At 45.5% G+C, this 25490-nt stretch overlaps 1 protein-coding gene across 2 annotated transcripts in view; it reads left to right on the top strand.

The window, feature by feature from the left end:
- Positions 1 to 25490, top strand: part of SNX29 (sorting nexin 29) — a 576513-nt gene that overhangs the window by 205424 nt on the left and 345599 nt on the right. For both annotated transcript variants that reach the window (XM_065924349.1, XM_065924350.1), the window contains exon 14: positions 12555 to 12637. In XM_065924349.1, the coding sequence (XP_065780421.1) occupies positions 12555 to 12637 (83 nt within the window). The remainder of the gene's footprint in view (positions 1 to 12554; positions 12638 to 25490) is intronic.

Raw genomic sequence — 25490 nt, forward strand, 5'->3', positions numbered from 1 at the left:
GGAGCAAGCCAGGCTCCACTGTCCTCTTTGTGTTGATGTCCTTGTGTGATGCTCGTTTATGCCTCACGAGTCTTTTGGAGCCACATTTCAAACTGAGTTTTGAATTGGCATCTCCTTTCATCAGAGCCACATTCAAAGCTGCACCCGTGTCGACAGTAACATTTGCTTGATCGTCTTTCTTAAGAGGAGATAAATCATAGAGACAGCAAGTAGAATGGTGGCTGTCGAGGTTGAGTGGGCATGGAGGGTTATTGTTTAATGAGTGTTGAGTTTTTGTTTTTTCGGATGAAAAATGTTCCAGATATGGGTGGTGCTGATGGGGGTGCTGAAATGTGAAGGTACTTGACTCCACAGCACCATATACTTAAAGGTGGTTAGGATGGTAAATTTTATGTCACGTGTGCTTTATCACAATTAAAAATAAAAATTGAAATGAGAGGAAAGAGGGCAAGCCAAGTCTGCTCTGTCAGATGCTCACTTCATCACTGTCACTCTTTTCTGTCTCCCCCTGCCCCACCCGTCCGCAGTTGGCATGTCTACGGTTGTGATGTCCTTTTCAGATGCCTGTGTGATGGGCCCTGGTCAGTCACCTCCTCCCGTCTCACTCTTTTTTATTCACTGAATTTTTTGGTTTTAATGTCCACACAGTTAAATTCAAGTTTTAAAGGTGTTCAGTTGGCATGAGTTGTAAGCTGTTCATCGAAGAATGTAACCCCACCACCGCAGGCAGGAGATGACAGTCCCATCACCTCCAGTTCTCCCCACAGCCCCGTTGTGTTCTCTCCCCTCGTGCCTAACTCTTGTCTGCCAATGACCTCTCCTTCTCCCCTGTAGTTTCAACTTTTCTAGAGTGTCAAAGACTTGAAATCACTATAGATATATATTTATAATCATATATACTATAGCCTCTGGGGACTGGTTTCTTTTATTTAGATGTTTCTGAGATACATCCAAGTTGTAACATCCCTGGATGCCACATTCAGTTTTATTGACCAACAGTATCCCTTTGTATGGATGGACCAGGGTTTTACCATTTACCCATTGAAGGGCATTTGAATTGTTTGCCGTTTTTGGTGATTATGCCTGGTGTGGCTGTAAACATTCATGAAGAGATTTTTGTGTGAACAATGAAAGGTCATTTCCCCAGGAAAATTACTCAGAAGTGAGCTTCTGGGTCATAGGACAGCTTTATAAAAAGCTGTTTTACTGTTTTCCAGAGTCACCAAACTTTTGTGTATTCCTGCACAGTGGAATTAAGAGTTTTAGTTGCTTCAAGACACCCCCCCCCCCACCATCCCACACTTGATGTTGTCATTAGATTTTTTAAAGCTATTTTAATAGATTCAGAGTGCTATTTCATGGATTTTGATTTGTATTTATCTAATGAGTAATGATGATTGACATCTTTCCATGTGCTTATTTACTGTTTATCCTCTTTGGTGAATTGTTCAGGTCTTTTGCCCTCCTTTCCTGCCTTTCTTTGGTTAGTTATGTTTTGTTTGTTTGTTCTGAGAGTTCTTTCAGATAGGAGTCCTTTATCTGATTTGTAAATTCTTCCCATCAGTAGCTTGTCTTCTCCTGCTCTTAACAATGACTTTCACAGAGCAAATCAAGTTTAACTTTTTTTTTTTTTTTCCTATTATGGCGTATGTTTTTGGTGTTAAATGTAAGAACTATTTGCTTAACCCCAGTTTAGGAATGAAGACTTTTTCAAGTTGTATACTTTTATGTTTTACATTTGTATGTCTTCCAGTTTGAGTTAATGTTTGTATAAGGTGTGAAGTATTAGTTGAAGTTTATTTTTTGGTGTATGAATAGCCAACTCTTCCCAGACTGTTGAAAAGGTCATCCTTTTTCCTGAATTGCCTTTGTACCTTGGTCAAAAATTATTTGGCCATATTTGTGCGAATTATTTCTGGACTCTGTTCTGTTGATCCGTGTCTTTCATTTGCCTGTGTTACATTCCTTGATGAAAGCTTTATAGAAAGTCATAGAATACAATAGTGTGAGTTCTTTGAATTTTGCTTCTATTTCACAATGATTTTTGCTTCTATAGTTTCTTTGCCTTTCTGTGTGAATCTTAGAATCAGCTAATGTATGTGTGTAAGATACCCTGCTGGGATTTTTGTTGTACTTGCATTCAGTCTATGGGTCAATTTGTGGATGGACATCTTACATCTTAACGGTTTTGCGTCTTAGACTCTATGAACCTGTTATTTGCATCCATGCAGTTCTGTTTTGATTTCTTACACCAGTGTTTGATGGTTTTTAGCACACAGATCCTGGACGTGTTTTTATTGGATTTACACCTGTGTATTTCATCCTTTATTTTTAAAAAAAACAACAACAACAGACTAATTTCACTAGGTAGAACCTCCAGTACTGTGCTGAATAGAAGAGAGAGGTGAGAGAGGCATCCTGGCTTGTTCTCAGTTGCATGGGGAAACCGTTCAGTCTTTCACCACTGAGTGTGGTGTTAGCTGTACTGTTAGTTGCTCTTGTGTTTTGTAGGTCTGCTCTTAGTCTTCATATATTGTTTTTTTCTAGTCTGCTAGTGAAGTGTGTTGATGGCATTTAAAAATTTTCTTTCTCCTGATTTCATCATTCAGAAACAAGCTCTGTTAATATTGTGCGGTGTGTATATTCCTTCCTTCCTTCCACTGTGTCTTAGTTATGGCACACAGATCTTTGTTGTATCATGTGGAATCTTTTGTTGTGGCTCATGGATTCTCTAGTTGTGGCATGCAGGCTTCAGTATTTGCAGCACTCGGGCTTAGTTGCCCCATGACATGTGGGATCTTAGTTCTCTGACCAGGGATCGAACCCCCTTCTGCTGGATTTCAAGGCAGATTCTTTACCGCTGGACCACCAGGGAAGCCCCAATATCCTGGCGTGTATATTTCTAGTGCAGATGAAAAGTGAAAGTCGCTTAGTTGTGTCTGACTCTTTGCGACTCCATGGACTGTAGCCTAACAGGCTCCTCTGTCCATGGAATTCTCTAGGCAAGAATACTGGAGTGGGTTGCTGTTTCCTTCTCCAGGGGATCTTCCCGACCCAGGGATCAAAACCAGGTCTCCCACATTGCAGGTGGATTCTTTGACATCTGATGCAAATATATGCCAATAAACATACCTGACGGGTTATAGTAAACATACTTTCTTTGTTCTCTGCTGCATTCACGTCATCCTATATTGTAAATGTTTATCCATGTAAAAAGACATGTGTATTCATCAGGGTTTCCCTGGTGTCTTAGTGGTGAAGATTCTGCCTGCCAGTGCAGGAGACATGGGTTCGATCCCTGGTTGGGAAGATCCCCTGGAGAAGAAAATGGTAACCCACTCCAGTATTCTTGTCTGGGAAGAATTGTCTCCTCCTGGACAGAGGAGCCTGGAAGGGTACAGTCCATGGGGTTGCAAAGAGTTGGACATGACTTAGCGACTAAACAACAACAAACAACAACAATGATATTCATCACAACAAACAAACAGTGTCTTGTTATAGAGGGATAAACCATATCAATCTCTTCACTCTCCCAATGTCAGCAGTTAATTTGTAACCAGTTTCTTTCTGATAATATTCACAACATCCTCATGTGTATGTTTTGAAACTTCGCTTCTTATGTTCTGAGCATAGTTTCCTAGAAGTGGAGCTGCTGGCTCAAAAGGTATACAGTTCTTGAGGCTGTTGATTCATACTTAGAAAAAGCTCACCTCAGACCCTCATTTCCTTTTGTGAGCTGTCTGCTGATGGGCAGTGGAGGCTTGAGCTGTGTAACCCTAGGACAGTTCCTTAACCTCTGAGCAAAGCTGGCAGGTCAGGAGAATCCTGTTTACGTTTGCACAGCAGAATGACCAACTAGGAGATTCTGCAGACCCATGCTCATCCTCCTTCATTTCCCAGCGGCCTCACTCTAAGGCTTTAATTTTTCAACTTTGTACTGTTCATTTAAAATTTTTATGAACCCAGCAAGAGACTTTGGAGTTAAAGGACATGGGTTTGAATCCCAGGTGTATTTATGTTGTTTGACTCTCTGGGACGCAGCTTTTCCATCCGCAAAATGGGCACAGTACAACCAACCTCATGAGGCATTGTTGATGATTCAGCGAGAGCAAGTGTGTGGTTGAAAGGAAAAGGACATGGACTAGGAGATACTGAGTGTGAATGGAGGCCCTGCCTAGTATAGTGGTGTGAATTAGTTTTTATTGACCGCTGAACCTCTCCGAGCTTCAGTTCCTTCAAGTGTAGAAATGCATGTAATAAAAGTCGGGGACAGTAACCCCTCTTGCAGAGCTGTTGTGCAGACTGAATGAGAGCATGTCATGTCTGCAACCTCTTGAATGTTCAGAGCCCCTCTTGGGGCGAGTACTCTTGTGTTGCAGGTTCAGTTCAGTCGCTCAGTCGTGTCTGACTCTTTGCGACCCCTTGAACTGCAGCACACCAGGCTTCCCTGTCCTTCACCCCCTCCTGGAGCCTGCTCAAACTCGTGTCCATTGAGTCGGTGATGCCATCCAACCATCTCATCCTCTGTCGTCCCCTTCTCCTCCTGCCTTCAGTCTTTCCCAGTATCAGGGTCTTTTCCAGTGAGTCAGTTCTTTGCATTAGGTGGCCAAAGTGTTGGAGCTTCAACTTCAGCATTAGTCCTTCCAATGAATTTTCAGGAATGATTTCCTTTAGGATGGACTGGTTAGATCTCCTTGCAGTCCAAGGGACTCTCAGGAGTCTTCTTCAACACCACAGTTCAAATGCATCAATTCTTCGGTGCTAAGCTTTCTTAATGGTCTAACTCTCACACCGATACATGACTACTGGAAAAACCGTAGCTTTGACTAGGCAGACCTTTGTTGGCAAAGTAATGTCTCTGCTTTTTAATATGCTGTCTAGGATGGTCATAGCTTTTCTTCCAAGGAGCAAGCGTCTTTTAATTCATGGCTTCAGTCATCATCTTCAGTGATTTTGGAGCCCCGCAAAATAAAGTCTGTCACTGTTTTCATTGTTTCCCCATCTATTTGCCATGAAGTGATGGGGCCAGATGCCATGATCTTAGTTTTCTGAATGTTAAGTTTTGAGCCAACTTGTTCACTCTCCTCTTTCACTTTCATCAAGAGCCTCTTTACTTCTTCTTTGCTTTCTGCCATAAGGATGGTGTCATCTGCATATCCGAGGTTATTGATATTTCTCCTGGTAGTCTATTTATTTATTTATTTATTTATTTTATTTTATTAGTTGGAGGCCAATTACTTCACAACATTTCAGTGGGTTTTGTCATACATTAACACGAATCAGCCATAGAGTTATACATATTCCCCATCCCGATCACCCCTCCCACCCCCCCCTCCACCCGACTCCTCTGGGTCCTCCCAGTGCACCAGGCCCAAGCACTCGTCTCATGCATCTCACCCGGGCTAAAATTCCAGCTTGTGCTTCATCCAGGCAGGCATTTCTCATGATGTACTCTGCATATAAGTTAAATAAGCAGGGTGACAATATACAGCCTTGACGTACTCCTTTTCCTGTTTGGAGCCAGTCTGTTGTTCCATGTCCGGTTCTAACTGTTGCTTCCTGACCTGCATACAGGTGTCTCAGGAGGCAGGTCAGGTGGTCTTGTAGTCCCACCTCTTTCAGAATTTTTCACAGTTTGTTGTGATCCACACAGTCAAAGGCTTTGGCATAGTCATTAAAATAGAGGTAGATGTTTTTCTGGAATTCTCTTGCTTTTTTGATGATCCAGTGGATGCTGGCAACTTGATCTCTGGTTCCTCTGCCTTTTCTAAATACAACTTCAACATCTGGAAGTTCATGGTTCAAGTACTGTTGAAGCCTGGCTTAGAGAATGTTGAGCACTACTTTGCTAGTGTGTGAGATGAGTGCAATTGTGCAGTAGTTTGAGCATTCTTTGGGATTGCCTTTCTTTGGGATTGGAATGAAAACTGACCTTTTCCAGTCCTGTGATCACTGCTGAGTTTTCCAAATTTGCTGGCATATTGAGTGCAACACTTAAACAGCATCATCTTTTAGGATTTGAAATAGCTCAACTGAAATTCCATCAACTCCACTAGCTTTGTTCATAGTGATGCTTCCTAAGGCCCACTTGACTTCACATTCCAGGATGTCTGGCTCTAGGTGGATGATCACACCATCATGGTTATCTGGGTCATTGAAATCTTTTTGGTATAGTTCTTCTGTGTATTCTTGCCACCTTTTCTTAATATCTTCTGCTTCTGTTAGGTCCATACCATTTCTGTCCTTTATTGTGCCCATCTTTGCATGACATATTCTCTTGGTATCTCTGATTATCTTGATGAGATCTCTAGTCTTTCCTATTCTATTGTTTTCCTCTATTTCTTTGCATTGATCACTGAGGAAGGCCTTCTTATCTCTCCTTGCTATTCTTTGGAACTCTGCGTTTGGATGGGTATATCTTTCCTTTTCTCCTTTGGTTTTCCGTTTTCTTCTTTTCTCAGCTATTTGTAAGGCCTCCTCAGACAACCATTTTGCCTTTTTGCATTTCTTTTTCTTGGGGATGGTCTTGGTCACTGCCTCTTGTACAATGTCACAAACCTCTGTCCATAGTTCTTCAGGAACTCTGTCTATCAGATTTAATCCCTTGAATCCGTTTGTCACTTCACTGTATAATTGTAAGGGATTTGATTTAGGTCATACCTGAATGGTCTAGTGGTTTTTCCTACTTTTTTCAATTTAAGTCTGAGTTTGGCAATAAGGAGTTCATGATCTGAGCCACAGTCACCCTCCACCTTGTTTTTGCTGACTGTGTAGAGCTTCTCCATCCATGGCTGCAAAGAATATAATCCATCTGATTTCAGTGTTGACCGTCTGGTGATGTCCATGTGTAGAGTCATCTCTTGTGTTGTTGGAGGAGGGTGTTTGCTATGATCAGTCTGTTCTCTTGTCAGACACTATTAGCTTTTCCCCTGCTTCATTCTGTACAGGTAGAAAATGTGTTGCAGGTAGGAAACCTATGTTGCAGGCAGAAAAACAATATTTCCTATTACTCATGGAGGGAGCTTCTGAATCAAGTTTTCCCTGTGGGAGGTCTTGGCACTGAGCTGTGTCTCACGTCTTAACTGGCGTGGGGGGATTTCAAGGAGGTAGAAGCATCACAAATGCCCATCTCTGCCACACTCACGTGGGCTGTGCTTTTCTATCAGAGACGTGGTTCTCTTGCCCTAAGATTTCTCTCCCATTCCTAGAGGGCTGTGCCCAGTGTGAAAATGCAGCATTTCACAAACTATTAGGTTTGAGGAGTTAATAGATGGTCAGTGTACATAAACATATTGAGAGCTCTGAGAAGCCCTAGGGAGGAGGGGAAGGGAGATGGAACTTTTCTCATGTTTCTAAGCATCTTTAACTCTGTTTTCCCGTCTGTCTGTCTTGGAGTCCGTTGTCATCCCTGGGGATACAATTTAGAAAGGACTCTGTAAGCAAAGGTCTTCTCCTCATACGCTTAGTTTCTCTACAGCAAAGGTTCTCTTCCTCAGATCTGTCACAGCCCTCGTGGTCTTTGCCATGCAGTGTCCTGCCCGTTACTCATTCCATAATATTTATCTTGCAGTCCACTCACTTTTTAAGAGGTTTACATGCTTTTCCAAAGGATTCTTTATATCAGGGGTTCCCAGCCTCTGGGATCTAACGCCTGATGATCTGAGGTGGAGCAGATATAAATAGTAGTAGAAATAAAGTGCACAAATAAATGTAATGCATTAGAACCATCCCGAAACCATTCCTCACCCTCCAGTCCACAGAAAAACTCTTTCGCACAACTGGTCCCTGGTGCCAAAAATCTTGGGGACTGCAGCTGCTCTATATCATTTATATGCCATACATGGAAAGCTGGTGTTTTGGAAACATACCAGAAGAACTGCCTAGGTGTTAAAATATAAACAGTTCAGTGAAGTTAAAATATAAACAGATGATCTCAGGGATGTACCAGCTTTGGGAGATTCTGTTCTAGTTCACCCTCTTTATGTTTTTTCTCCTTTCTCTGAACTGTGAGGCAGTTGTATCCCACCCACACCCCCCCTCAGAGTGGAAAGAACTGGGTGGTTACTAAAGAGGCAGCAAGGAGGCGGGGTGTCTTCGGGTTTCTCTTCCCTTTCACAGGACGCACTTAATCATTGACCCATCCTGTCATCTCATGAGGTAGCAAAGGAAATGGCATTCTTGTTTGATCATCAGGAACGATACATTCCATATGCTTCCTTTGTCTGCAGATTAAAGTTCTGTTGCTTGTTAATCGCCCAGTCATGTCTGACTCTCTGCGACCTCATGGACTATAGCCTGCCAGGCTCTTCTGTTCATGGGATTCTCTGAGTAAAAACACTGGAGTGCGTTGCCATTTCCTCCTCCAGGGGATCTTCCCAACCCAAGGATCGAACCTAGGTCTCCTGCATTGCAGGCAGATTCTTAACTGTCTGAACCACCAGGGAAGTCCAGAGTTCTGTCGGCTGGTTGCAAATGAGCCATTCAGAGCCTAGGAATCATTTTCTTGGGCCCTTGACTTGTTAGGTGTTTGTTTGTTGGTTTATTTTGCTGCATCGGGTCTGAGCTGCAGCGCACAAATTCTCTAGTTGTGGCGAGGGGCTCAGTAGTGGTGGCCCTAGGGCAGCTCCGGCCCCCAGACCCTCTTGTCTTATACCTGGTTTGTGTTCCTCATAAGTCTGGTCTGTCTGCCTGCTGTGGTCATTTGAGCCTGTATCTCGTCTTCAGATTGTCATGAACGTCAGTTTAAATACTGGGCTGGATAGAACCACGTGCACGATGTGACCATGTCAGTGTCCTGGATTTGGCATCAGACCATAGTTACAGAAGGTGTAACCCCTGGGGGAGGCTGGGCCAAGGGTATACAGGACCTCTCAGTAATATCTTTGCAACTTTCTGGGTCTATAAGTACTTAAAAATTTAAACAGAGGCCTCATCTTTCCCAGGGTCAGTAGCTAGTTGCCTCTTTGGGGCAGTCAATGTTCGTTTGACCAGTTTGACCAGTGTTCGTGGGCCAGTCATCTGGGGCAGTCTCAGTGTTCGTTTTTGTGTCAGGAGCAGTTCTACTGACCTGACAGTGTTTCTTTCCCACAAAAGGCAAACAAATTCATTGACGCAAAGTTGGCGGGGATGAATTTATGGCTCCTAAAGCTGCCCATCTGTAGTGTATTTTCCGTGACATCTCATCATTTTGATGAAAGTTGGATTTGTATTAAAGTTTTTGATCTTCGTCTGTCAGGTTGATCTCTGTTGTGGCATGCAGGATCTTTAGTTGGGGCATGCTAACTCTTAGTTGCGGCAGGTGGGACCTAGTTCCCTGACCAGGGATCAAACCCAGGCCTGTTGCATTGGGAGTGCGGAGTCTTAGCCACTGAACTGCCATAGAATTCTTGATATTTAGATAGTGTTAAGATGTTGTTAAAAGATGCCTCTAAACCAGAAGGAAAGCAGCCTGTTGAACATTTCAGTGCTGGCTGCAGTATTAACAATGAACTCGGCAGCTGAGGGTGGGCCTGGATGGTGTGATTGGGCAAACTGAGGCTTGACAGCCCAACACAACTCACCAGTCGGTGGGCCTGAGTGAACCTCCCTCCTCTTGCCTCTTGCACAACATTCTGAATGTATCATTGTTAAATTAGGCCACTTGTTCAACCTAAGTATTTTCCGACTCCTTGCAACCCCATGGACTGCAGTGCACCAGGCTTCCCTCTTCTTCATTATCTCCTGGAGTTTTCTCAGATTCATGTTCACTGACTAGATGGTGCCATCTAACCATCTCATCCTCTGTTGCCCCTCTCTCCTGCCCTCAACCTTTCCCAGCATCAGGGTCTTTTTTTAATGAGTCGGCTCTTCACATCAGGTGGTCAAACTATTGGAGCTTCAGCATCAGTCCTTCCAATGAATGTGCAGGATTGATTTCCTTTAGGATTGACTGATTTGATCTCCTTGCAGTCCAAGGGACTCTTGAGAGTCTTCTCCAGCACTGCAGACTTTACAGAGATGCACATCAATTTCTTTCCCTCCCTTATTTTAAACTGTGTGCTTGGAATTCACACGAGGGGATTAGGAGTAAGCTGGGATGAATGACAAGAGCTGACTTAGGGGATCCAGGAAAAGCAGCTGTGTTAGCACGTCCATTGGGCAGTGTTTTCCTACCTGCAGATCTCGAGATTCCTTAGTTGTTTATGAGCTTTAGACACTGGCTCTTTGTATCACAGAGGAAGTGCAGCTGCCAATAGAAACATTTGTGACAGGCTGTCTAGGAGGAGGACGATAATTAAGGAGCTCCTTCATGTCTGACTTTCCTTCCAAGTTTCTGAGATGAATGTACAGTTTTAGGCAACACCTCAGTATAATGGTCGTGTCTGCAATTGGTACTTGTGTTCTTTCTGCCAAAATACAGTGCAGAAAAGCACAATGCAAAGTGCTATCTCTGTGGGCTGAGGTATAATAAGATGCATCAGAAAGAGTCAGTGATTTGCAGTCTGCAGTTTGGCGGTCTGCAGTTTTTCCACTGAGCAAATATGTGGCATATTATTACCAAGGAATGGCATCTCCATCCATAAAGAGATGGAATCAGAAGCTTACCTTGGTGAATTGTTGAGACAAACCAGTTGCAGAAAAATTTGTAGTAGGATCTGGTTTCGTAAAGTAAACTCTGAATGTATCAGGTTTGTAGTGACTCTGTGAGCATGGAGGAGACATGAAATGTGTGTACCAGCTGTTTAATAGTGGTTGCCATGGAGAAGGATGTGTGGGACAGTAAACAGAGAAAAAAAGTCTTCAAACAAAAATTTTGAGGCATGTGAAAGGGTGTTTCACCTGTGAATAATTATATTCAGTGATGTACGTATGTGTGCATGCTCACGTGTACCTAGAGAGAGAGTTGATAGGATGGAAGTAAAAATGTTGTTGTTATTCATTTGCTCAGTCGTGTCCAACTCTTCATGACCTCAGAGACTGCAGCATATCCCTGTCCTTCACCATCTCCTGGAGCTTGCTCAAACTCATGTGCATTGAGTTGGTGATGCCATCAAACCATCTCGTCCTCTGTCATCTGTTTCTCCTCCTGCCTTCTATCTTTCCCAGCATCAGGGTCTTTTCCAGTGAGTCAGTTTTTCTCATCAGGTGGTCAAAATGCTGGAGCTTCAGCTTTAGCATCAGTCCGTCCAATGAATATTCAGGGTTGATTTCCTTTAGGATTGACTGCTTTGATCTCCTTGCTGGTAAGAGACTCTCAAGAGTCTTAAGAAGTTAGTGAGATTTATTTCAAGGATTTTTAGCGGAATTTTTACATTCCTTCTTAAATGTGTTCTGATTGAGTATTTTGCAATGAGTGTTTTATTTTTTATAATTATAAGAGACACCCAGTCATAAAGCTGTTTTCATCATAAGGCAATATTCCAGCATGTGTAAGAACACTCAGGCTTAAAACCTTGTGGGATAGGGAATGCATAGAAGCAGAAAGTGTGGAAGAGGCATTTGTCTCTGGGGCCGAGGTGAGAAACCAGTTTCAAATCCCGAGAGACAGAGAAGCGCTCGTTGGGTTCTTGGAGACATAGACCTGGGTTTGTATCCAGACTGTGTGTCTTACATATGACCTTGGCGTTGGCCATGTGACCTTCTCCATGCCCCAGCTCCTCTCCTGCAGAACGAGGAGGGTATTACAGGGTCACCGCACCTGACATATTGTTAGGTACTTAAACATGCTTCCATTGAATGAAGAGCGGATGAATGTATCCATGTGGGCTTGATTCACTGAGGTCACATGTGTAAAGTCTAAGCTATGAGGTAAATTCTCAACAGATGGTGTTTTCCTCTCCTGACCTTCGTGTCCTAGTGCTCAGCCCCAGGGCCCCTGGGGAGTGAATTTAGTAGAGTGGGATCTTGTCATTGCCCGCGTTTCATGTTCCATCCTGCGGTCTCACATGGGGAGAGGGGTGGGGCAGGTGGGCTAGGTTAACTGCTTTTTGTCACTATACCACACTTTGCTCATCTGTAAAATGGGTGTTGTGCTAATACGTACCTTGGAAGGATTGAATGAGATAATAAAGACTTCATGTGATGCCTGGCAAATAATGTTTAATACATGTTCAGTTGAGTTCAGTTGCTCAGTCGTGTCTGAACGCATGTAGTAGTTAATAAAAATACTGAGTGTTCCCCAAGTAAACAATACCTAGTGTGTGTTTCTGTAAATGGACATACTGTAAATTTGTCCATTTTTACAGTTTCTGTAAATACAAAGAGTACCTGACACAGAGTCGGCACCTAACAGGTTGTTAGATTCAAATAACCTGAGGACAGCACATGCCAGCATCCTGAACTTGTGGACGCTGGAACCAATTAGTGCTTATTTCCACCATGAATGAGCGGTTCTTGAAGGCGTTAAACACAAATGCGCCCTCACTAACCTTGTCTTTTCCAGCAGTGATCTCTAAAACAGAATATATTAATATTTACCAGATACATACTGTGCACCCTTACACAGATTCTCTTCCTTCCTTGGGTCTAAGTTGCCAATTTTAAAATAAATTTTTCTGACATTCTTTTACCCGCAGAGAAAACGAAGTGCTCAAAGTGCAGCTGAAGAAATACGTAGGCGCTGTCCAGATGCTGAAAAGAGAAGGCCAAACAGCCGAAGGTGAGGGGCAGAGGGAGCCGGGTGGGGCGGGGGTTGCACCTTTTGGTCTTGATCACCCCTGTGCCTGGCCTGGCAGACACTCAGCATGGGATGAATACACCTGCAGATGAGTTAGAAAAACGGTGCTGCTTAGGATTCTGAAAAATTAATTAGACAGAAAACCCTCCTCTGCATCCTTGCAAAATTGTAAGACTTACTTGCTGGACTGTTAGCAATCATTGTATCAATTTGTGCAGTTAGGGAATTGTATGACTAAAGTCTTAAGACACTTGCAAGGTGGTGAACCTGTAGCACGATTAAGTCATGTCAGGCCATGGGTGAAAGCAACAGAATGCCAAGTGGCGGAGAATCAATGGGGTTAGGCTGATCAGGCTCCAACCCCAGCTGTAATTCTGTTTCTTAATCTCTCTGTTCTCATCTATAAAATGGGGTCAGTTGGCAGCGCCAACCTCATGAGGCAATTCATGTAGACATCTTAGCATCATGCCTACCAGAGAGTGAGTACTGAGTAGAATTGTTGTTGTTCAGTCACTAAGTCTTGTCCGACTCTTTGTGACCCCATGGATGGCAGCACACCAGGCTTCCCTGTCCTTCACTATCTCCTGGAGTTTGCTTAAACTCATGTCCATTGAGTCAGTGATGCCATCCAGCCATCTCATTCTCTGTTGTCCCCTTCTCCTCCTGCCCTCAGTCTTTCCCAGCATTAGAGTCTTTTCCAATGAGTCAGCTCTTCACATCAGGCCAACGTGTTGGAGCTCCAGCGTCAGCCTTTCCAGTGAATATTCAGGACTGATCTCCTTTAGGATTGACTGGTTTCATCTCCTTGTAGTCCATGGGACTCTCAAGTCTGCTCCCGCACCACAGTTCAAAAGCGTCAATTCTTTGGCACTTAGCTTTCTTTATAGTCCAGCTCTCACTTCTGTACATGACCACTGGAGTGGACTTTAGCTGCAAATAATAATATTCTTGATCAGAAATACGAGTAGATAGAAAAGTAATCACTTGGCCAGGATCTCCCTAAATAAAGTGGCGCCGTATGCTTCCTCCCTGTGTGGTCTGGCTGCACTTGAACTGTCATGACTTTGCTGAAATGTTTCTTAGGTCAGCCTGAAGACGGAGTATTTAACTCTAGCTGAAGTGTCTTGCGACCTTCAGCCAACTGACCAGAACAAGATTTTCTTAAACAAAAACAAGCCTTTGGAGTGTGGACACTTTAACAGTGGAGAGCATTCCCCATGCTCACAGGTCTTGGGAGTCGGCCAGTCCTGAATTAGAGTTCAGGCGCATCCTCCATAACTTGGCCTCTTGGAGTTACTTTGCCATCTCAAAGAGGAAACGCCACACCAATGTTAGAGGAAATCACACCAGTGGCACGAGGGTTGTCATGGGGGTTTACCAAAACAGTGAATGCGAAGCCTTCATTCATATGGCACCCAGTGTATAGTTGGTATGCAGTACATGTAGTTATTTTTCTGTGTCATAGAGGGAAACAGGATTATAATCTAGATGTGATTTGCTTAGTAATATCATAAAAGATTGGATTTTTTTGAGTTTTTATATTTATTATGGTCTCCATTTGATGAGGTTCAACACATTGATTTTCTGTTTACTTTTCTTTGATAGCATGCCTTGCTCTCTTCATCCTAGTTTGTAACTGCTGCCAGCCTGGGGGTTATCACTGCAGCATTAATCTTGTCTTTCTCAGGGGGACCATCACCCTTTCCACACAGATACTGCTCGTGTGGCCCGGACCCCATCTCATGACACCAGACTGTGTCTGCTTTGGCCTTGTGACTCCTCACTTCTCATCTTTGTTTCCCCAGCACCTGGCTTATGCAGCCAATTCATTTCATTCACCGCATATTTTGAATAAGTAGTTTAGCCCTTTATCCTTTCCAAGCAAGTTCAAGTCTATTCACATTTGACTCAGTAATCCTGGGATGAGTAGGTGTTTTCCCTGTGTTTTAAAATATTCATTATTAGAGGTTCAGGAGAGCTTTAAAGTCTTGTCTGTGGCTCTGGGGTGGAAATGAACTCAGGTCATTTCCTTCTAAATCCCCGATTCTTTGCCTTACGAACTTCCTGAACTAGTGTTCAGAGGCCTTTCCTGGGGAACCAAGTACCCATGCCTCATCTCAGGAGATCTTGGCACGGGGGGTGGGAGTGGGCTCTTGATTTGCATGTTTAGATGTGTGACTCTCATGCAGGTGGCCTGTGGACTATGCCACCACCATTTCTGAAATCTATACTCTGCCCTCACTGAAATTTAATTTGATGCGGTAAGAAAACTAAACCTGGGGCGGGGAGCACCACTGGGCTTGAATTTGATTTGAAATCTGCCATACTATGTAGTACATTTCTGAGTAGGAGCATTTTTGGAGTGAGTCGTCCCGCCAGCCCCCAAACAGAAACTACAGTGTACAGAAGGGTTCCTCACTGCAGCCAGAGTCAGCTTTCCTAAGACCCAGCTTGAATGTACTAAGGGCCATCACATACCCAGCTCTGGCTTAAGTGGAACAGAGCAGAGAGGATGAAGTATACTTTCTCACTCATTCACAGTCCTTTTGTCATTTGTTGTTCAGTTACTCAGTGCAGTTCAGTCACTCAGTCGTGTCTGACTCTCTGAGACCCCCTGGACTGCAACATGCCAGGCCTCCCTGTCCATCACCAACTTCCAGAGTTTACCCAAACTCATGTCCATTGAGTCGGTGATGCCATCCAACCATCTCGTCCTCTGTTGTCCCCTTCTCCTCCTGCCTTCAATCTTTCCCAACATCAGGGTCTTTTCCAGTGAGTCAGTTCTTCTCATCAGGTGGCCAAAGGATTGGAGTTTCAGCTTCAGCATCAGTCCTTCCAATGAATATTCAGGACTGATTTCCTTTAGGATTGACTCATTTGTTTTCCCTGCAGTCCAAGAGAGACTCTCAAGAGTCTTCTTCAACACTACAATTAGAAAGCATCAATTCTTCGGCACTCAGCCTTCTTTATGGCCCAACTCTAACATCATTACATGACTACTGGAAAAACCATAGCTTTGGCTCTCCAGAACTTTGTCGGCAAAGTCCCTTTTGCAGTCCCTTACCACTCTATTTTCACCAGATCATAGAAGACCTTCTACCATATCTGGGAGTCATTCTGGGTGGAAGGTCTTTATGAAAGTCCTTCAGTGCAGGCATGAACTGAGTGATGCCCTTCTCTTCCTTAAGTCCTGCATTTTATTCTTTCTTCCACTTAAGTAAAATTCGTGAGCACCAGCTAACATGCCAGACACCAGCAAGCAGCCTTATTAGAAGATGTGCTTTCAGAAATTGTGTTCTGGCCTTTCCAGAGCCTTTACCTAATTTTCAAGTGATGCCATCCACTACTCAGAGAAGTTGGGACTCACTCCTCAACAGCCAGCTGCTGACTCAGTTTGTTGAAAACTATGGAGTATGTGCCCTGGCCAGATTGGGGTGCCTTGCCCTTGTCAGGCTGTGGTATCTTGGGGGTGTCCTGGATAGGCTGGGGTGGGGGGCTTGGTGTTTCCGGGGAGCTGGAGGACAAGGGGCAGGGAGAGGTTGGCCAGGGAGTCTTTTCTGATCCAGGATTTCTGTGGCTTCTGATGTTAGGTGGACATAGAGAGGTGGACCAGCTTCTGATATTCTAGGTGAGAGTGCACAGTGCTTTTTCCACAAAAGAAGCCTTTTAGGTTGAGGCTATAAAGCTTTTTCTTTTTTTAAAATCATTTGGACAACAAATTGTTTGTGAAACTGAGCTCATCAGTAAGGAAAAGAGTGAGAAATCACTGAAGCTCCAAATGCCTTCAGGATTGAATAGATGGCTGAGGGCTATGTTGGGATCATTATATTCATTGTTGTTGTGGGAAGTGCCTTCAAGATTAAGAAAAAAAAATCAATTTAAAATGGACCTTTAGAATAGATTGCTGACAATCTTTAAGAGGTCAGTTGGTAACTTTATTTCAGTTCTGAGGTTATCATGACTCTTTTTCCCCCTCAAGTTCTTTATGAAACATTGATGTAGGAATCCAACACAAGTGTTCAAAATGATGTCTTTATTACTGACGGGTGGAAACTCCAGCTTGACTGAAGCCAGAATCACACTCCCTGGTGCATTGCCTCCCAGGTGTAGACCCCGTGACCCCCTTTGTGAGGCATTGTTGGTTCTGCTGAATGATGCCCACCCAGTGGGGGCCAAGGAGGAGGACGATCTGGGGGGGCATTCTCTTTTTAACCCAGCATCTCCATTTGACTGGGGATCTCGCAGTCATGTAGGAAGTGGGGAGTGAGGCTGAGCTTGTGTTAATGGGGGATGTCTTCTCATGGATGTAAGGCCCAAGGTGGGGGCCCTTTGGTAAGATCTGTGATGACTGCAGATCTTTCTGGGTGCCTCCTGAGGGAGATGCCAGCAGTGTGGCTGGGTCAGCAGGGTCGTTCCCTGAGTAGGCATCTCCTCCATCACGCCTGACCATCTGGTGAGAGGCTCTGTCAGCAGAAGGAAGGCTTGTTTAACCTGTCACCGTGACCTTTCTCCAAAGGAGTCACCTCATCCTGGTCCCTGTACATGTCCCCACCAAGATAGTGGTCATGGCCAAAGCATTTGGGAATCACCATGCGTTCCACATTCTTCTTGCTCGTTGTAATTGACATTAGTAAACAAGGGACCCCTGTGCCAAAGACACTGAGGACTTCCCCAGGGTAATTGACTTAGAGACCATGTAAGTTTCTATGCCTCAGTTTCTTCCTCTGTAAAATGGGAACTGTAGCAATACCTTCCTCATAGGGCTTTGGGGGAAGAAGAGCTAGATTAGTATACGGAAAGCTCTTAGAATAATGTCCAATATGTAGCAGCCACTCAGTGAATATGACAGTTATTGTTATTACTCTTTTTACTGTCTCACTTTGTCTCTCATGGCCCCTTTGAACACTTGTGAAATTAGGATTTATTGAAATAGTATATATACTTTGTAGGTTGTTGTGAGGATTAGCTGTTAAGGTGAGAGGTGTAATTCAGATAACATGCTGGGATCTAGAGAATGCTGTGGCGGGCAGAATGTCAGGCCTCCAAAGATGCCTGTGTCCTGACCCTGGAGTCTGTGCCCACACAGCCTTCCATGGTGAAGGAGACTTTAGTTGTTGTTGTTCAGTCACTGAGTCATGTCTGACTCTTGTGACCCTATGGACTGCAGCCCGCCAGGCTCCTCTGTCCATGGGATTCTCCAGGCAAGAATACTGGAGGGGGTTGCCATTTCCTCCTCCAGGGGATCTTCCCAACCCAGGGATTAAACCCACATCCCCTGCATTGGCAGGTGGATGCTTTACCACTGAGCTACCAGGGAAGCCAGAAAGAGACTTTTCAGATGTGATTAATATAGGGCTTTTGAGAGGCAAAAGGAGAAGAAGGCAGCAGAGATTGAGATGGTTAGACAGCATCACTGACTCAATGGATGTGAATCTGAGCAAACTCCAGGAGACAGTGAAGGACTAGGGAGCTGCGTACTGCAGTCCATGGGGTTGCAGAGTCAGTTACAACTTAGCAACTGAACAACAACAGTGTTGCCTCTGCATCTGGGGAGCCTGGGTTCTCTGAGTGCCCCCTGGTAGGGGTGGGGCTAGTCTCATGGAGGTCTTCACTGCAGAGCAGCCCCTTGCTGGGTGTTGGGCTTCTCCTGGGCTTTCCCAAGGAGCATTTGCCTGTGAGTTGGAGCTGGCTCTCTGTACCAAGCAAGAGGTTCTACAGGGGCAGCCGAACGTGGGATTCCAGATGCGCCCGCTTCCTCCTGTGTCACACAGCTTGGGCCACCGCCTCCGGCTGGCGTGGTGGCCATCTCTGGCCTTGTGGCATCAGGTCGCCTATGCTCCAGCTTCTCTGGGCCCAGCGTCCTCACTCAGCATCAGCCCCGTGATGTTGATGAGGTCCTACCCTCCCTCCTGCCCTTGACCTCAGCTGACGGGCTCCAGCTGGGTCTCAGGGCTCTACCAGGCTGTTACGAGGAGTTCTTCCTTTCCCGCCAGGCCTGGAAGGCTGGGGCCACTGTAGCTGCCTTGTCTCCGAGTGGAGCCTGAGTGTGAGGGAGAGGAGAGGAGGGAGAGGAGCTGAGCTGAGAGGCAGAGACGCACTGGGGGTCGATCGTGTCCTTCGAATCCCTGAATCCAGCAGTCCTGATTGTGACAGTCCAGCCCTAAACGTACTGTTAACAAGAACAGTAATTCTCTAGCCTCCCCTGCCACTGTCTTCAAGCTTGGGTTGGGTTTCCATAGCTTGAATGCATGTGTACTCAGTTGGGCGCTTTGAGATCCCTCTGTCCATGAAATTCTCCAGGCAAGAGTACTGGAGCGGGTTGCCATTTCCTCCTCCAGTTTATCTTCCTGACCCAGGGAGAGAGCCCTCGATTCTTGTGTTTCCTGCATTCGTAATCGAATTCTTTACCACTGAGCCACCTGGGAAGCCCAGTCATGGCAAACTGTTTGCTCTTTACTGAATGCAGGGTCTGTTCTGTCTTCATGGGGAGCTATCATTTCTCTGAAGCCTGTCTTTTCTAACCTGCAGCCTCTGTATGTTGTGAAGTCCTTCCTCCTGGCCGCCCTCCCTCTCATGTGCTCCCCTCCACTGGAATCATCTGTCCTGGCCTCTGTAGTCCTATTCCGCGGTGATGGATTCTAAGGCTGCAAGCTCTTGTTGGCATTGCCGTTTAATTCATCAGCCACAGGCTCAGGGGCAGAGGGGGAAGAAATGGCCTGTTGCTGGTGGCAATCAGAGTAATCGGCAGTGAGAACAGATCAGTGGGAGGAACTTGATGGATGAGGGAGGCTTGGGAGCAGTTTTAAAAGTTTAAGAAACAAAACAAGTTAAAAAAAAAAAGGAAGCTCTCAGCCTCTATCCCGTGTCGTGTCTCTGCCTGCGTGTGACTTGCCCGGTGACCCCTTGCTTCCACGCCTACCTGTGCTCCATGTCCTCCTTGGGGGTCTCACTTCCCCCGGGCTCCAGAAAGTGGGGCAGGGCCGTGGAGAAGCCTGGTCCTGTGTTGATGGAGGGTCACGGGTGAGAGGATTCCTGGAGCCTGTGGGACTCAGGGGTGCGTGTGGTGCCGGGGGACCTTTCAACCTGCAGCTTCCCTCAGTGACTGCAGGCACTGGGGTGTCTCCCTTGGTGCCCACGTATTCTTGCCCCCAGTGTGCACACAGGCGATGTCTCTGTTGGAGGCAGGCTGCTTTGGCTGCAAGGGAAGCAAGCTCGGGAGTCGTGGGTGTGTTTGTGTCTGTGTCTGTTTCCAGTGCGATCAGCACGGGACCTCATGGAGACTCTGCTAAGATCTCGTCACTCTACTGTTTAAAACTCAATCCAGACTTAAAAAAAAAAAAATTTAGTCTTGGTTGTGCTGGGTCTCCGTTGCAGCCTGCAGGGCCTTTCTCTAGCTGCGGAGCATGGACTCTAGAGCACGTTGGCTCAGTCGTTGTGGCACGTGGTCTTCGTTGCCCTGCAGGATGTGGGATCTTAGTTCCCTGGCCGGGGCTCAAACCCATGCCCCCTGCAGTAGAAGCAGAGATCCTTCACCACTGGACCACCAGGGAAGTCCTGCCTGGACTTTCTGACGAGGGCCTGCAGCGCTCGGTGTGACCCGACTCTGCCCTACTTCCCTGCCCCGTCTCCTCCCGCCCCCTCTTGGCCCGGCCACACTGGCTTTACCAAATAACACCTCCAGGCCTTGGCGGTTGCTGTCCTTCTGGAATGCTTCCCCCTCATCTCTGAAAGGCTGGCCCTGCCTTGTCAGGCGGTCCCTGTTCAGGTGTGGCCTCCCCTGACCACCCCGCCTCTCCCTCCCGTCTCTTCCCTGATCGCCATCACAGCGATCACCCCGGCGTGTCTGATTGTCTGTTCCCTTCCTTGGTCACTGTCCGTGTTCCGCCCTGCAGTGTACCGTTCAAGGAGCAGAAACCTTGCCTGTTCTTCCCTCTGCTGTGTTCAGAGGGCCCCGCACAGGCTTCATCCAAGGGATGTGCTCCATAAATATTTTTTAAAATGATTCTTTAATTGGAGGAATGTTGCTTTACAATGTTGTGTTGGTTTCTGCCATACAACAGCGCAGTTCAGCCGTAATTATACACATATCGCCTCCCTCCTTAGCCTCCCTGCCTCCTCCCGTCCCTCTGGGTCACCACGGAGCACCAGGCTGGGCTTCCTGTTTCTGTAGCAGCTTCTCCCAGCTGTCTGTTTTGCACATACTAGTGGATGTATATCGATGCTGTTTTCTCTATTCGTCCCATTCTCTCCTGCCCCTGCTGTGTCCCCAGGTCCATTATCCATAGCTGTGCCTCGGTCATTTTTTCAGATTCCATAGACAGGCATTGTTGTTCTTGTTTGGTCGCTCAGTCATGTCTGATGCTTTTGTGACCACCTGACTGCAGCCTGCCAGGCTCCTCCATCTGTGGGATTCTCTAGGCAAGAATCCTGGAGTGGGTTGCCATTTCCTGCTCCAGATATATGGATTAATATACAACATTTGCTTTTCTCTTTCTGACTTAATCACTCTGTATAACAGGCTCTAGGTTCAGCCACCTCACTAAAACTGACTTAGATTCATTCTTTTTTTTTTTTTTATGGCTGAGTAATATTGCATTGAATATAGGTACCCCATCTTCTTTACCCATTCGTCTGTCAGTGGGCACCTTGGTTGCCTCACGTCCTAACTGTTGCCGGTACTGCTGCTGTGAACACGGGTGCATGTGTGTTTCTGTCATGGTTCTCTCAGGGTCTATGCCCAGCAGTGGGATTGCTGGGTCATACAGTAATTTTATTCCTAGTTCTTTTGAGGAATCTCCATACTCTTCTTCATAGTGGCTGTCTCAATTTGCATTCCCTTTTCTCCACATCCTCTCCAGCACTCATTGTTTATAGATTTTTTTGATGATGGCCACTCTGACCAGTGTGAGGTGATATCTCATTGTAGTTTTGATTTGCATTTCTCTCGTAATGAATGATGTTGAGCATGTTTTCATGTACTTGTTGGCCATCTTCCATAAATATTCATGACACGAATGAATAGAAATGACTAGAAATCCAGGAGGAGCTGTTGTAGAACTTGATTGAAAACCCACAGCAATTAGGGAGAGCTCAGCAGTGGGCGAGGTCGTGGGTCTTCATTCTAAGGTCACTGAGAATGTGCTGTAACACGTGTACCTGCATTTTTCAGTTGTGCCTCCAGCCAGATTCCTCTGATGACATGTACTATACTTCTGTACTTTTATAGCATATACTTTAGCATATAGCATATTCTATGCTTCTATAGCATAGTATAGTTATACTTTTTATAACTATACTTCTTAGCACATGACTTTGACTCTTTGAGGGTTTCATCATTCAGAGCTATTTGGATTACAAGAATCATAAAAATCCAATTTAATCTGTTTTAAATGAAATAGCAGAACTCCAGGAGGGTCTGTCTTCAGGAATGGCTTGATCCAGGAGCTCAAAATACATCATTAGGAGATTTTTTTTGTTTTTTGTTTTCTTCTCAACTCTGTTCCCTTCCCTCCCAATGTTAGCAGTGTGGTGCTGCTAAATGTTGAACCACCAGCCCTCCGAAGAAGGCACTGATTTCCACGGAGTCAGTGCTCCATTGTGGCCCGTTTCAAGCTACTCACATGACATCACTGAATGCAAAGTTAGGAAGAGATGCACCCATGGGCTCCCGTGAACTGGTATGCCCCAACTTTGCAATGTCCCCTCGCTGTTGGTTCCTTTTTCAGGCAGGTATTCTTATGGTGACAGTAAGCTGCCAACAGCTCTTGTTTTAATCTTCCAGCAACCCAGTCAAAGAGAGCTCCTTCCCACTTGTTTCCTTGTAAACCACTCTCCCATCTCTCTCCTGGTGGAGCAGAGCTTCTTGAGCTTGGCTCCATTTGAGTCACCCTGGGGGTTTTAAAAAATCCCAGAGCTTGACCACCTGCGACCACCATGTTAGAGGATACTGCTTTCAAGCTGATGAAGTGATGCATGCCACAGCGTTTCAGATGTCAGTGTCCGTTGATTCTTGGCTCACACGGGCATAAGAAATTAATCATCGCAGTCATCCTGCTCAAAAGTGGCTGAGCCAAAATTCCTCCCCAGGTGTAAGCTGAGGCCATGTTTCCCCTGTGCCCCTGAGTTGATTCTCCCAGAGATGTCTTAGGTGATAAACCTCAGTGTCTGGCAGGTGACCAAGAGATGCTTGTTCTTCAGGAGGCAGCATGTGCCTGGGATGGCTGGTCCAACCGGTTAGACTCTCCACCTTAACTTTGTCCTGAAAAAACCTGCTCTATTCCCCTGTCCTCCGTGGGTCACTGAAACCCAATCATGTACTGTCAGCCAACACAGGGAGCCTAGTCAGAGCATGAGGGGCTTGGAACTGGACATCAGTTGGGGAGAAACAGATGGGCTTCTTGGCAGCAGTGCTGGGTGTGGACCAGATGTGCCGTGGACACAGGGAAAGCTCTTCCTTACATGGGCAAGAGAAGCCTTTGCCTTGAGAAGGAACTTAGAAAAGGTGATAGCAGTGCTTGGAGGCAAAAGGGAGGCACATGTTTTCCATTTGAGGGTATCTGGCTTGAACCTCAGCCCCATGGTCTAGCAGCTCTGAAGTCTTGGACCAAGTTTTAATCTTGGAGCCTCAGTGTTTTTATTTGAACAAAGTGATAATAGCTTTGACTTCCTAGCATTATTTGAACTTTAACAGAGATGCCGTATGTAAAGTACCAGGCAAATGTTGACATTATTTTGGGTTACAGAAGCATTTTGAAGGGTATCCAGGCTGTGGCAAGTCAGGGTCCATTAGCAGAACACCTGTTCATTAAGTTCTGAAAGTGGGTGAATAATTACCGTGATAATTGTAGAGTAAACCTCTTTGAAAGCTTATGCAGTCCATTATCCTGGTAAAACAATATTTGTGTGATTAGCCAGTTTCCTGACCTTTAAATAAAAATCTGAACCGGTAGCCCCAGTCCCTGGCCCTTGCTGAGCACTCAGTACTGCCAACACCAGGAAGATACTTCAGGGATGGTGGCCACAGATTTTAGCTTTAATAGTTTGAAATTAGAATTTTTCTGGAAAAGTTCAGAGAGTAATGTACCCATCACCCAATGTACTCACCACCACCTAGATGTAAAAGATAAATTTCCATATTGATTTCAGATTAATAGACTTAAAAGTTTGCAAGTGCAGTTCAGGATGTCCTTACTGATTGCATGCACAGATGTTTCCAGGTTAATTCTGCTTGGCCCAGCTTGGGGGGCAGGCCTCACCTAGACTAATGCTGGGTACTTGGGGGTGTCTGTGTCTCAGGGGACTTAGAACTTCAGTGGGAGCAGCTCCATCCAAACATTCTGGATTGAGAGGAGAGAGGGGCAGGCCTCCAAAAGTAAGAGATGGGTTTTGCCAAGAGAGGATGCTGGGGAGGAAAAAGATAGGGGTTGTTGGATCTGGCATGACCTGGGCAGTTGGTAACACCAACATTTTTATGTAGGAGGGGTTTGGTGGTTTTGTTGGAAAGGGGGTTTAAAGGCATTTTCCCGAAACGGTATCTGCATAGCATGCTGTCCATTTTTGTTGAGTTTGTATGATTACGTGGGATAGTGTAACAGAACTAGATTTAGCATCATGAAGAAGAAAACCTGGACAGCACTGATTCCACAGCCTAGAAGTAAATAGTCTAGTCCAGGGCTATTGTGATCATTTCATGGTTGTTGTGAACTCAGGCTACTCTTTTCATTTTGCTCTACCATCCTTAGTGCATGTTTTTTTAGCTTCATGATTGCCTCATGGTATGTATATTGTGGCTAGTGCTCCAACCATCACATCTATATTTCAGGCCAGTAAAAGCAGAAGTGAGGAAGGGCAGAGAGTGCATTTTACAGCTGAAGTCTGTAAGGATTTAAAACTTTAGGATCATAAGCCTTCTCTAAGGAGTTTTCCCACTCCAAATGACTTCTTTAGAGCTCTTGAAGATGTTAGTCGCTCAGTTGTATCCAATTCTTTGCCACCCTATGGACTGTAGCCTGCCAGGCCCCTCTGTCCATGGATTCTCCAGGCAGGAATACTGGAGTGGGTAGCCATTCCTGTCTCCAGGGTATCTTCCTGACCTAGGCATTAAACCTGAGTCTCCTGCATTGCAGGCAGATTTCTTTTCTTTCTTTTTTTTTTTTTTTACCATCTGAGCCACCAGGGAAGCCCTTAAAGCTCTTAGGCCTCCCCTAATTATGGGGAAACATGGTTGTCTAATTGTCACATAAGGAAGCAGGGGCCACGGATATGGGGTCGGCAGCCAGCAGCCCTTACCCAAGGTGGCTTTCAGAAAGGTGAGACTGATGGCAGTAACGCCGGGGTGGATGGAGGGAGGGTGCTTCTAAAGTTCCCCCAGGCCACCCTGAGTGCCATAGCTATGGGGAAAAGCTTCATCAAGGATACAGGGTCAGAGCTGCAAGATCATCCATTCCCTGGTTCTGGAAGTGGCGCCTGTCTCTCTGGAGACCTTCCATAAGAGATCATGTTTTATTTGCTCCACCGAACTTCATTCCCTGCAAGATGCTTTTCTCTCCTAAATCACTGCAGAAGCAATTGCCTGAAAATGCCAGGGATCGATTCATGATTTTTGTTCATTTCCTTTTTATTGTTTGGCAGGAAGCAAAGGCCCAGAGACCAAACAGGAGGACTTGGAGCACCTCTGCTCCCTCCTTAGAGGCCTAGACCAGACATGCATTTATCTTTGTCATCGTGACTTTTTTCCATCCATACAGGCTCTGTGCTTCTCCTGGAGCAGTTCATCTCTCGGCGCCTCCTTTGTTGTTTGGTGCCTTCCCTTCCTGGAAGCCGGCAGGTGGCTCAT

The sequence above is a fragment of the Muntiacus reevesi genome, chromosome 2 (genome assembly GCF_963930625.1).
Source record: "Muntiacus reevesi chromosome 2, mMunRee1.1, whole genome shotgun sequence".
Lineage (NCBI taxonomy): Eukaryota > Metazoa > Chordata > Mammalia > Artiodactyla > Cervidae > Muntiacus > Muntiacus reevesi.